We start from the raw sequence: 13,930 nt of genomic DNA, 5'->3' as shown, positions 1-13,930 counted from the left end.
CAAATATCTTTTTTAATAGTGTTATGGTATGTGCTAAGTCATTGTGCACAATCTGTGCATTGGTCAAATTGTCTTTGGTATTATTGGCTAGTAGTATTTCGCGATGTTGGTTCCTGGCCCTCTCATAGGATTGTCGTAGTACATGCGACAGATGTCCTCTATTTGACCATCTGTCCTGTATATCTGCTTGGATGGAAAAACTGCAGTGTTGGTGCTATTGCGTCTGGCTCTTACGAATTGGCCATAGGGTATGCTTTCGCGTAGAGATTTAGGATGGAAGCTATCAAAGTGAAGGATTGTGTTCCTGTCAGTCACCTTGCGGTACAGGTCCACGACAGTATGTCCATCCTGAATCTTGACTAGCAGGTCCAAGAATGGTATTGATTACTAGAGGACATGGTGAAGCATGAATGAGCTTTCAAAGTGTCATGCCAAAAATTCTTCATGATTGACGATATCATCATCATTTGGGATAAAGACAATGTATCTTTTGTAAATGATTGCTTGCTTGAAGGGATTAGTAGTCAAAAGTGAGTATGTTTTCAAAAATCCACATATATAAAGTGGCATAATTGGGGGCAAAAGCTGCCCCATAGCAGTCCCCTTCATCTGTAAATGGAACTCTTTAAACTGGAAATAGTTATATAGAGAGAGCTATATATTATCTATAGAGAAGAGATAATTTCCTTCCTAATGCTCTGTATGCTCACCTCTTAATTTAAAGTAAGAGGAGTTTCCTAGTTGTCTGCATCGCAGACAACCAACCTTGTCCTCCTGTTTTAAGAAGTCATCTCTCAATTTGCAAAGACAATCTCATTCTTTTATTTTTGAAAAGTTATAGCTCGTTTTGATTACGTTTTGTAGGAGATGAATAGATGGAATTGAAATCCTTCAGCACTGCTCCTTTCGAAAATGGCAGTTTCCTTTTAAATCGTCTGTCGGGGTGAAATTGGATGTTAATTTGACTGTTACTTTCGAAGTAATCTTTTAGATGAATTTTGCAGGAAATTTTTCATTTCAAGCTCCATTTTACTAGGATTCCTCACTGGGATAAATGAAAACCCCCTTTTCAAGGATCAATATTTCGTCCTTGCTCCAAGATCTTGTTTGAAATCTTATTCACAGCTGAAGGTTTAGCTACCTCTGGTAGGCTCTGCTCCTGGTCTCAAAAGTTTTCTATTGGAGGTGGCCCTAGATCTGCGGAAGGAAAAGGGAGATTGGTGGTAATGTCCCTTGAGGGGCAAAGTTTGATGGTTGACCATAATGTTGATTTTGCCAATATCGACGCCCTCTTCCCCTGTTTTAGCCTCTGTTCCAATGGCGGCCTCTAGACCCTCAGGGGTTCTTGTTGGGATAAGAAACACTCCTATCTGAAGAGGTGTCTGAAAAGGTGACCCTTTACTTCTAGAAGGCTTGTTCATTATTGCAGTGATTGGGTCATGCCAATACCCAGGACTTGCATACTCTGCGCTCAGTATGGATGGGCACTTTCCTTGGAAAGGGCTTGGATATCTTTTTTCAATGTATCCATTTTTTTATTCGTGCTCAATTTGATAAATTCCTTAGTTTCTCGATCAAATCCAATTTCTCCTTGATGTTTATAGTCTTGTCTAAAGCAAAAGCTGATTACGCTTGGTCAATCTCGTCACCCACTAGCGCACTTTTCCTAAAGGCAGTGTTAATTGTAAGCAACATCCAGTCGCAACTGCATTTGATTGCAACCCCTGAACGTTGTGTTCATTGTCTGAATGCAGTGGGGCAATGGCTGTCTATATATATATATATATATATATATATATATATATATATATATATATATATATATATATATATATATATATATATATATATGCCCAAAGATTGTCGTTGGGCAACAATAACAGATTATGCCACCCAGTCATGTACTCCTACATCCAACATGTGAAAAGGTTTGCAGCCCAACTGCATGCGCTCAAGTGCTGCTTGAAGTTACTTCTCCAGCTTGGGGTCTGGCATGGATCCACACGCTCATGAATATTCCCTTTTGTCAGGCTGGGAATCCTCGGTAAAGAGAAAATCAGTTTGTTTCACTTCTGAACTTTCTCCTAACAACCAATCACTGGTCTCTGGGTCATGCTGCCCCAGCCAATGACTGCCCTCTACCTAAGCCCCTCCTCTGGCAGCCATCTTCAGATTTTTACCGCACATTCAAGTGTTGGGAGTCCTTGTGCTATAGCTCTTAAGCTTTTACTGCATTTGCGATTATTATTTTTTATTCATTCTACTCTATTTTTTTCCAATCCATCTTCCGATTAATGGGGACCCGTTTTTGGATTCTTCAGCGCCCCTCAAGTTCGAGTACTCTAGTTTCTTCTTGGAGGATTCCAGGCACTTTTTTGAGGCTTACCCCGCGTGGACATGGCAGAGAAGGAAGACTTGACGCCTCGGTCCAGGATTTGTCCAGGATGTGGCCTGCGGAACATCTACTTGGACGATGGCATTCCGTGGGCCTCTACTGCCTGCATTCCGACCAATCGCACATGGAGAATGACTATTTTGCCAGGAGATGGTCCCCTGCACCATGAAGGATCGGCGGAGGCGTCTCACGGGGTAGCTGCAGGTGAGTCCCAGCAGCATGCCTCCCCCATCCACAAGAAGAAAACTGAGCAGTCAAGACCTTGAGGGCGCCCTGGCGACAGGGGCCCAACTTAAGGCCAAGCACTGCGAGTCCAGGGGCACCGGGAGCACTGTTGCGACAGGCTCCCTGGCGGCCAGGGTGGGCACAGCCGCCCTTGCTCCTTCAACCACGAGCCAACATTTGGCGAGGAAGTTGGACCACCCAGGCAAGCTTCTGGAGAAGCCCCGGACGGGGTCAGTCTGAGAAGGCCAAGGGAGAGTGGGGCGCTGACCCTACCCCCCAAGGTGAAGGCCCCTAGCTCGACCAAGGTCTTGCATGCCCTGATTCACCTGGCGAAGCCATCCATTGAAGGTGTGGTGATGTTCCGTACGGTCCCCAAGACTAGTTTGCCTGCCTGCCAGGAGGGAATCGTTGTTCCAGCCCATAGAGAAGACGCCGGAGAAGGTGATGCCCGTCATCTCCCTGAAACCTTCTACCCTGGTCAAACAGAAGGGGGGGGGTGGCACGGTAGTCCTGCAGGGCACAGACGACTCCTATGAGGAGCTTTCGACTCACTGGACCATTTGGGAGGAGAAATTTGTTGAGGCCAAGGCCTACTGGAGGGACCACGACGAGGGAGGCATCGAGAGTGGCAACGAGTCTGGCTAGGAGGAGCAGACGTGGAGGAGTTGGGAGTACCCGACAGTGCTGCCACTGTCGCACCCGCCTCTGCCTCCTCAGCAACCACTGCAACCCCCAGCAGATCCTTTGGTGGACATTCTCCAGGCACTTCACACCTTGTATTCGGACGAGGATGCCCCTTCCGCCGACAGAGGATCCCGTGGCGCTGGAAGATACCAGGGCCACCATCAGGTGCGAAGAGGAGAGTGCACCCTCCACCACCTTTTCAAGTCTCCCTCCCCTCCCCCAAGGGAGGATACGGACCTGGGCACGGTGACGACAAAGAACGGGCACGGATGGCTGCAGGTTAGGAGACTCTCCGTCGGCCAGAGCCTCCCTGCCCGACCAGATAGGCTCGTTCCATGCCATGATCTCTAGGGCCTCGGACCTGTTTCAGCTGTTCCACCTCCACCCCTCGAGAAAACGAGGGGTTCATGTACTAATGCCACAAGGCAAAGAGTAAGACTGTGCTGTCGATTCCTCTGTTGGACAACATTTGGAAGGAGGCCAGGCAGGAAAACCATATCCCCTCAGCTTTTGCTGGAGGTGCGGGCCATGCTGAAGGGCACGATCGAGCTGGTCCCAAGAGACTCCAGGGCTCTGTGTACTGTGTACTTCCTCATCAAGAAGACTGGCGGTTGGAGGCCTGTCCTGGACCTCCGCCATATGAACAGGTACATCAGATCCCAGAAGTTTCGATGGTCACCCTTCAGCACGTGCTGGGACAGCTGGAAGAAGGATCCTGTCTCTGGACTTGGAGGATGCCTACTTTTACATCCCCATTCACAAGGGACACAAAGTTTCTGCACTTTGCGGTTCAAGGGCAACACTTTCAGTTCAAGGCCCTTCCCTTCGGATTGAAGTCGGCGCCAAGGGTTTTCACCAAGTGCCTGGCGGCTCAGCTGCGTCTATGTGGGATCCATGTTTACCCCTACCTGGATGACTGGATGAAATCGCTGTCGCACACATGGCGGAAACTGTCCAGCTGCTGTTGGGTCTGGGGTTCTCTGTGAACTATGCAAAGTCGTGCTTGGTGCCACCGCAAGTCGCACTGTTTCTGGGGTCTCGGCTCGACAGTGTCATGCCTGGTGTCTCCGTTGGAGGAGAGGATAGCTGCCATCCTGGGCAAGGTAAAACGGCTGACTCTGAAGATTGCATGGTTCCGGTCCATCAAGTCCCTTCTTGGCATGATGTTGTTGTCATGCATATACCTCATTCGGCTGTGCAGGCTGCGGCTGCAGCCACTGCAAGAGTTCCTTGACGCCTGTTGGATTCAGGTATCTGAAAGCTTCGAGGACAAGAGCACTCCCGATGAGCATTTCTGTCAAGCGATAAGATGGCGGGGTGTCTGCACGCATCTGTCGGCGGGCTCGGACTTCCAGACCTCACCTCATCAGGAGACTGTCACGACGGACGCCTCCCTGGAGGGATGGGGCACGCACACGAAGTCTCCACGCAAGAGGCCTGTGGCTACCGAAGGAGTTGTTGCATATCAACGTACTGGAGCTACGGGCAGTGTTTTGGGCCCTCAAGTCTTTCCGTCCCTCAAGGGCAAGGTGATGCAGGTCTTCACGGACAATACCACCATGATGTTCCACATCCGGAAGCAGGGGGGGGGCACCAGATCTCCAGTGAGGCGCAAGACCTATGGCACTGGGCAGTTGCGGTGGGGATGTTCCTCGATCATTTCATCTGGCAGGAGTGAAGAACATCACCGATTGCCTCAGCAGGGAGCTGCGCTCGTGCCACGAGTGGGAGCTTCGGCAGGACCAAGTGGGTCTTCTGTTCCGCTGATGGGGCAATCCCACATCGATCTGTTTGCGACGAACACCAAGTGCCGGAGGTTCGCCAGCAGGTTTCCCCAGCCGGGGAGCATGGGGGATGCATTCTCATTCCCCAGGTACGGCCTGTTTCTCTATACGTTCCCACTGTTGCCGTTGCTTCTACGACTCATCAACTCGCAGTCCCAGTGCAGGATGATCCTCGTCGCACCGGCATGGCCAAGACAGATGTGGTACCCGAACGTCAGCATCGCCTCCAGTCAAGCTTCCGGTGGTCGCGGATCTTCTCACGAGAAGGTATGATCCAGCATCACGACCCAGGGTCGCTAAACTTGCAGGCCTGGCTCCTGCAGCGCTAGAGTTTGGATATGAGATCATGGCGGACTGCGAGGAGGTACTTGCCAAGGCCAGGGCTTCATCTAAACTGAGATGCTACTGACCAAAGTGGAAGAGGTTTGTAGTCTGGTGCCGTGCTGTCGTATTTGCTGTCGCTGGCCAAAGCAGGACTGGTGCATGCTTCCATCAAGGTTCATCTGGCGGCTATCTCCCGCTACACCAGAACTCCGGGACTGTCGGCGCTGTGGTCACACCGCCTGGTCAAAGGACTTTTCCTTTCATTCTCCCCGGTGAAGGCTTCAGCCACGGCGTGGGAGCTCATTATGGTACTGACTAGGCTCATGGGTCCACCGTTCGAGCCTATGCATGCAACGCCACTGAAATTCTTACTGTGGAAGACTGAGTTTCTTGTGGCCATCACCTCCACACGAGTGGGAGCGATCAGGCCCTCTCTTGTAAACCACCGTACTTAACATTTCACGAGACGAGGGTAGTGCTACAGACACATCCCTCCTTCATGCCCAAGGTGCTGTTGGAATTTAATCTCAACACGCCCTTGGTGTTGCCCGTTTTCTTCCCGTCGCCAGCTGAGTGATTTGCACTCGCTGGATGTGGCTAGAGTGCTGAAGTCGAACGTGGACTGCAGTTTTCAGAAGACGTCAGCTGTTTGGGAATTAAGGCCCTCTCAAGGCTTCCATTTCCAGGTTGCTCTGCGGCTGCATCACCCATTGTCACCGGTTGGCAAACCGTTGCCTGGCCATCCGAGAGCCCACTCGACCAGAGCGATTGCTGCAACTACAGCATTCCTCTCTGGTGTGCCCCTGCCGGACATCTGCAGGGCTGCTATGTGGTGGTTGCACACCCTCACAAGCGTCGACAGGGAGTCGAGAGACGGCCAAGCAGTGCTGCGCAACCTGTTCAATGTTGAGCCTTGCCACCTCCCGTGGTTGCATCTGTGTACTGCTATGTATTCTATATTCATGAGCATGTGAATCAATGCCAGACCCTATGCTCGAAGGAACAAGTTACTTACTTGTAACGGTTGTTCTCCAGCATAGGTCTGGTATGGATTCACATTGAATCCTCCCACCGCCCCCACTGGGGTTGGTCCTACTGCCACTTTACATGCTACAAAATCTGAAGATCAACGCCAGAGGAGGGTTTAGGGAGAGGGCAGTCATTGGCTGGGAGCAGTATGACCCAGAGACCAGTGATTGGTTTTTAGGATAAAGACAGTTCAGAAGTGAAACTTAATTTTTTTTTTCTTTACTGAGGATTCCCAGCTAGACTGAGAATATTCATGAGCATGTGAATCAATGCTGGGGAACAGTTACAAGTAAGTACTTGTTCCTTTTTCCCATTGGCATGGTTCTCCACCATCCAGTTAAAAACATGCTGGTGATTCAGGCGGTCTGGGCATGACGCATCATTTTAAAGTGGAATATGAACTATTCACCGCTCCACTGAAAAAATTAGAGGGTAGAATTGCTGCAGAAACCCTGAAAGCACTATAGAAGTTAGAAAGTTTCCTGCACTGAGTAAGGCAATAATTCTTATTGGACACCGTTTTCAGAAATATTCTTGACCTGTGCAGCAACATGATTTATTAAAGCCACCACATTCATAATTTTAAAATGTGCCTTATTCCTTAACTTGCAGGAAATGGCAGGTGTGGCTACTCTGCTGCTCAAGCTGTCTGCTTCCACTTAATCGTAACCCTCAACAACCAACCCACTCTTCTCACATTTTTGGCAAGCCTCCTAGTGGCAGTCACGCATTTTGTTCCCCTCCCCACCCGCCCCAGTCACAAAATACTCCCCTTAGTCACTGTGTGACCCTTTGCCCAAGGTTTGAGATGTGGGACCACTCTCATCCCCTTTTGGTATATATTGTGGCAGACGTCTTTTAGTGGGAGGTCGATTCAAAACTTGCCATTTGTGAATATAGGAGCATGTTTGGCCTGTTGCACCGTTCCATCCTTTTCTATGCCTTGTGGCTTCTTGATTGTTTCTACCTCTTACTACCCTGCTCACCATTGTACTGTCACACGTTTATAGTGCTTCCAGGTTTCCTGCATTATTTCTACCCTTTAATTGGTCTCCTGTGTCCGACCATACATTTTGCCTCTCATTTTGCTCATAGGTGTCTCACTGGTTTGGCTACTGTTTTTGCTCCTAGACCCAGCGCCTCAGATTTGCGAGGATGCCAAGAAACCATGCAGATGAGTAGCATGGTATAAAACCCAGTAATGCAACCAAAGGTTTTGTGTTTAGAGGGCATATGTAAAACTGTCCTACCATATGCACCACTGCCTGCAGCAGAGTACTTATTTAAATTGTATTCATTTGCCCCAGTAGTACTTTATCTCAGATTCTTAATTATCTTTGCACACACATTGGTGAATTGGTACAGGGACTTTGATGCGGCAGCTCCTACGTTTCATTACATTAACACTTTTCACTCCCATGTTAAAGGATTGGGCTGATTTTGTTAACTAATTTAAAATGGTCCGCTTGCATTAAAGTCCTTCAAATGTAGGTATTTATTCTAATGGGGTTTTTTCTTTTTTCAATATTTTTACAGGTACCTGAAGTATCTGACTAAGAAATATCTGAAGAAAAATAATCTTCGTGATTGGTTAAGAGTGGTTGCAAACAGCAAGGAGAGCTATGAATTGCGATACTTCCAAATTAATCAGGATGAAGAGGAGGAAGAGGACGAAGATTAAACGCATATTGGAAACATTTTTGTACATTAATTTCCTGAAATAAATGTTGGAAAAAATGACCCGTTTCTTTTTTTTAGCATCTTATTAAATAGGGACATTGCATTATGTAGTTTTACTATGTAGTTTTACATATCTATTTCTCCATGTTCTACAGATTAGCTACATTCCATCTGTAGATGCCTCGAACATGACGTCTCCCATGCTTCAAGTGGCTCTTATAGCTATTAACAGCACGTTACTAACACTAGTTTTTTTAATCTCTGGAGTCCAAATTAAATAACCAAGGACTCCAGATTGAGCAACAATCACAATGGCTGGAGCGCAAGTGCTTGAGACCATGCTTTACACCACTCGAGCCAATACAGCATACTCTACCTACAACACAAGATACCTCCATTATTGAAATCAATGGCTCCATACACGCTACGTCTTCTCCGCTGCGTTACCAAGCTTCTCCAGCATTGGATCTTTCATGGATTCACATGCTTAGAATATTCCCCGTCGTCAGACTGGGACCCCTCGGTACACACAGCCTTTTCCAATAGGAAAAACTTTCTACGTCCTTTTAGGACCCGCCTACGCATGCTCCGTAGGCCGTCCCAGTATAAGAGGCCCGCCCCCGCGGCTCCCCTTCAGATTTCAACCGTCTCCAAAGTAGTGGGATCTCCTCGCGTTGTCTTACTATTTTGTACACGGTTGCATTACTTTTGAGTAAAGAAAATGTCCTCCGTGTCAGGAAAGGCGCTGTTCCGTCCATGCGCGACGTGCGGCCTGAAAAAAGTTTACGAGGGGGACGGACCTATGGATTCCACCCTCATCATTCGGTGGATAACCGACATATGCAAAGGGTTTTCTCAAAAAACCCTCAAAGACCGGAGTTGACGACTGGTGGCATGGCTGAATGATGGAGCAGGGGCATACCCCCCTTCGGAGGTAGGCTCCACACAATCGGCGAAAACATCACGCCGCGCTACCTCGTCGGAACCACCGGCAAAGAAATCTCGACCGACGGAAAAAGTCGTCTGGAAGTCAATCAACTAGAATCCTCGTCAAAGAAATCATCTTCATCAAAAAAGCAGGAGAAGGAAAGGAAATCCTCCTCGGGCGATCATCATAGATCGACCACGAGTCGAGTAAAAGCAAACCAAGTGTGGAAAAGGCGGGACCGCCAAAACCACCTGCTAAGTCACTGTTGTCGACGGCAGTCCAGTCATCGGCCTCCATCCTGCCACTTACGCAGGTGGCATCCACCATCCCACCGACAACGGCGTCGACGATGGCCTCGTCGACGGGGGTCCTACGGGAGGCCTGGAGGCCTGAAGTTTTTGATCCGATCCCCCCCGGATACTTTACTACAAGAACAGGCTGTGTTGCTGTCCTCGGAGGACGAGAACGAGAGAATAGCTGGCCCAGCAGACCTAGGGCTACGAGTGGCTGACAAGTCGTCGACGAGGGGATCCGTTATACCGGTATCTGCCCCTCTTCTCAATCCTCAATCTGTTTTGTTGTTGGAAATTCTGTCCACGCTTCAGTCTGTTACAGTCGTTGGATCAGAGACTACCTCAGGCAAACATGCCACAGTCACCCGTCGACGAGCCGGGCCCGTCCCGTCAGCCTACGGACGCCAATCTCGGCACTGGCACAAGAGGAAGGTGAGCTGCCAGATTCGGAGTCTGACAGGGGAGCCATGTCGGATATCTCATCATCCCCTTCCAGGGATCCAACCTGGGAGTCAGAGGTGGAGTTGGGAACCCCTAGAAGCCGAGCTCACCCGTCCCCTCCGGACGACATTGCGTCATTCCATTCTATGATGGAGAAGGCATGCAAAGAATTTGGTTTGTCCCAGGAAGAACAGAAAAGGACTGTTTTTTTTATGTTCGACCACATGGGTAAGAGAAGGTCTGTGTGCTCGATACCAATACTAGACCATGTGTGGAAGGAGGGGTTGCAGACAATGCGTCACCCGTTTTCAGAGCCGGCAGTGAAAGGTCGCCTGGAAAAAAGGCTCCAGAGTCTACCTACCCCCAAGTGTTTATCCTCCCAACCAACGCCAGACTCGGTGTCGGCGGCAGCGGCGAGGAAGGCGAAGGCCCAGCACAAGTGCACGACTCCGCCTGAAAACGAAGCGAGACGCCAAGATGCCTTTGGGGAAAAAAGTGCTATCCGTGGGAGCGACCACAGTAAAGGCCGCAAACTCTCTGGCAATTGTTGCCAGATACGATAGGGAGATGTGGCACAGGCTAGCTCCGTTGCTTGATCATCTTCCGGAAGAGCATAGGAAGGCAGTGATGTTACTTGTCCGAGAAGGTGAGGAAGCCTCAAATTACGCAATAAACATCGCGGTGAACCTCGCTGAGTCAGGCTTCAAGCAAGTCAATAATGGGGTCGTATTATGTCGACAGTCATGGCTTAAGTGTACCTACTTCAGGACAGAAGTAAAATACAAAGTTTTAGATATGCCCTTTGAGGGAGTCATTCTTTTCGGTGAGAAGGTAGACTAAGCCCTAAAGGGAATGAAAGGACTCGGACACGGCACGTTCATTGGGTGCCCTCCAGAGTGGCAGAAGCTACAAGTCTTTTCGTCTCTTTAGAGGGGCTTCAGGTAATTCAAGATTCTCTGCGTCTGGAGACCGATCCTTTGGCAGATCGGCTTACCCCTCCCAGGGTTACAGATGTGCCTCCCAAACGGCAAACCGTCGCCAGAACTTCCAGACTTCCAGGAAAAGACCATCATATCCGTCATCGTCGAGAGACGAGCAAAATAAAGATCAGCAGTGACATACAACACACCCTTCTGGGGGGGAAGAGTTTCAGCATATGTCGACGAATGGGAACGAATAACGACGGATCAATGGGTGCTGGACACTATAAGAAATGGACACTCTACAATTCAAACACAGCCCTCCGCAAAACCTGCGTTCACCGCTCATTCCCATCTGAAGATACTGCAACAAGAGGTAACACTCATGTTAGCAAAGGCCGTGATAGAATTAGTTCCAACATCAGAGAGGTCAAGGAGTCTACTCAAGATATTTCGTCGTAAAAAAGTCGAACGGCAAATGGCGTCCCATTTTAGACTTACGCGATCTCAAGTCTTTAAAGAGCCTAAAATTCAAGATGCTCACTCTGCAGGAAGTGATCCGCGCCGTTCAAGAGGGGGATTTTCTAGCGTCCCTGGATTTACAGGACGTATTTCCATATTCCAATGCGTCAAACACAGGAAATTCCTAAGATTTGTAATAGGGCGGACTCGCTACCAATTCACGGTTCTTCCTTTTGGGCTCAAGACCTCCCCCAGAACATTCACGAAATGCCTGGCTCCAGTAGGGGCCTGGCTAAGGAAGCAAGGCCACCATGTATACCCATACCTCGACGACTGGCTGGTAAGGGGATCCTCCCCAGCGTCGACCAACACAAGTTTACAAGCCACCATGCAGCTTCTACAACAGCTGGGATTCGCCATAAACTTCGAAAAATCCTCTCTGCGGCCATCGAGAATGCTGGTATTCCTGGGGGCACAGTTCGAGACCCAGTTAGGGTTAGTGAAACCTTCTCTCGACAGAACCTCAAGACTCAACAAGCGTGCCGACTACGGCGAAACACCAAGATCTCAGTGAGAAAATACGTTTCGCTCCTAGGGGCCATGGCATCCTGCATCCATCTGGTGGAAAACTGTCGCCTATTCATGAGGCCAGTCCAGGAATTCCTCGCGGACCGATGGACGCAGGCTCAAGGATCGTGGTCAGACAAGATAACCATCGACGACAACCTGCTTCGGACCCTTCAGTGGTGGCAGAGTTTCCACAATCTAAACAACGGTGTACCCTTACAGGAGCCGGAGTTTCAGCGAACCATAGTCACGGATGCGTCACTAACTGAATGGGGAGCTCACATGGGTGCTCTCCAAACGCAAGGTTGCTGGTCTCCAACGGAGTCACTCCTACACATAAACGTGTTAGAGCTCAGAGCAGTACGATGGGCCTTGAAGGCATTCCTACCACACATCAAGGGTTCACGAGTACGAATACTGACCGACAATACAACGGCCATGTTTTATCTGAGGAAACAAGGAGGGACGCGATCAAGAACTCTTTCCATAGAAGCCCAGAAAACATGGCATTGGGCATTAAAGCACGAAATTTCCATTGTGGCTCATCACCTCCCGCAGCAGAAGCATGGCCCAGATACACGAGTGGGAAATGGACACAGTTCATCTGATGAAAGTGTTCGAGAAATGGGGTCCCCCCCCCCCGGACGCCTTCGCGACCAAAGACAAGAAATGCGAGCAATTTGCAAGCAGATGGCCTCAAGAGGGTTCCATGGGGGAGGCATTCTCCTTCCCATGGACGGACATGTTCCTCTATGCTTTTCCCCCCCGTTCCCCCTCATACGGAGGACAATACAGTGGATACGCAGATACAATTGCCGGGTAATTCTAGTGACACCATACTGGCCAAGGCAACCGTGGTTCTCCGACCTGCTTCACCCGTCGCTGGAACATCCCATAGCGTTTCCGAAAGTCCCGAACCTACTATCCCGGGACAAAGGCACGGTGTGGCATCACGACCCGGACAGTCTCAACCTTACAACCTGGCTCCTGACTTTTCGGAGTTCGGTGCTTTAGACGTTCCGGAGGATTGTCAAAAAAAAATTCTGCAGGCGGCTAGAGCCCCTGCTACAAACAAATCTTACTCCTATAAGTGGCGGAGGTTCTGTGGTGTCGAGGACAACAGGGCCTACAACCGTTGTTGGTGACGCTGGAACAAGTTCTACCTTACCTGCTCCTCTTGGCGGAGAGGGGATTATCCTTCACATCGATAAAGGTTCACCTGGCGGCCATCTCGAGGCTCACAAGGAAGAGGCAGTCGTCTCCTCTATTTAGCTTCAGACTTGTATTCATGAGGGGTTTATTTCGAGCTTTCCCCCCCGGTAAAACGTTCCCCCCCCCCCCGACTTGGAGTCTCAACAGTGTTGGCAGGCTTAATGAAACCGCCTTTTGAGCCTATGGCCACATCTGACATAAAATTCATTTCGTGGAAGTTGGCATTCTTGATTGCTATCACATCAGCTAGAAGAATCTCGGAACTGCAAGCGCTGGTCGTAGACCCGCCATACCTAAGATTCTTTAAGGACAAAGTAGTCCTGGCAACTAATCCTTTGTTCGTTCCGACAGTGTATCACAAACGCTCGTCCATTGTTCTCCCTACTTTCTTCGCCACACCATCATCGGCAGCAGAAAGAGCTCTTCATACCCTGGACGTTAAGAGGGCTCTGAAATTTTATCTACAACGTACACAAGAACTCAGGTCTACTCGACAACTGTTCGTCGCATATGGTCCGTAGACGAGAGGAAAAGCAATCTCTAAACAAGGAATGGCTCGATGGGTCTCATCGACGATTGCGTTTTGTCACTCTAAGGCCGAAAGGCCACTGCAAGGACATCCTAGAGCCCATTCTACAAGATCGATGTCCTCCTCAGCTTTATGGGCAGGAATTCTGTTGACGGACATATGCCAAGCTGCGGCATGGTCAGTGAACCACACGTTTACCCGCCATTACTGCCTTGCCAGGCAGCATGCGGACGAGGTGCAGATGGGAAGAGCTGTCCTGCGCCATCTGTTTCAGTAAGGTAAGCTCCACGCTGTGGAGAATCTGTCTACCTTTTTAATGACAGTATATTTTATGTGGGAAAGGTTATATGAGTTAACTTATTCCTACTGTACATATGCATTGTGTAGTATGGTGAGGGTATATTACATTACATTCTCACCGCCGTTTCAAGTGTTACTGCTATACAATCTATTCTAA

General features: G+C 49.3%; 1 protein-coding gene across 1 annotated transcript in view; it reads left to right on the top strand.

The window, feature by feature from the left end:
• RPL22 (ribosomal protein L22) overlaps window positions 1–8,181 on the top strand; it is a 106,380-nt gene extending 98,199 nt beyond the window's left edge. Inside the window, exon 4 of the mRNA XM_069610285.1 lies at window positions 7,978–8,181. Coding sequence (XP_069466386.1) covers window positions 7,978–8,122 — 145 coding nt within the window. The 3' untranslated portion in view covers window positions 8,123–8,181. The remainder of the gene's footprint in view (window positions 1–7,977) is intronic.
• The last annotated feature ends 5,749 nt before the right edge of the window (window positions 8,182–13,930 follow it).

The sequence above is a fragment of the Ambystoma mexicanum genome, chromosome 8, assembly GCF_040938575.1.
Source record: "Ambystoma mexicanum isolate Mex_15411 chromosome 8, UKY_AmexF1_1, whole genome shotgun sequence".
Classification (NCBI taxonomy): domain Eukaryota; kingdom Metazoa; phylum Chordata; class Amphibia; order Caudata; family Ambystomatidae; genus Ambystoma; species Ambystoma mexicanum.
This window is presented reverse-complemented; position numbering and strand designations above follow the sequence as displayed.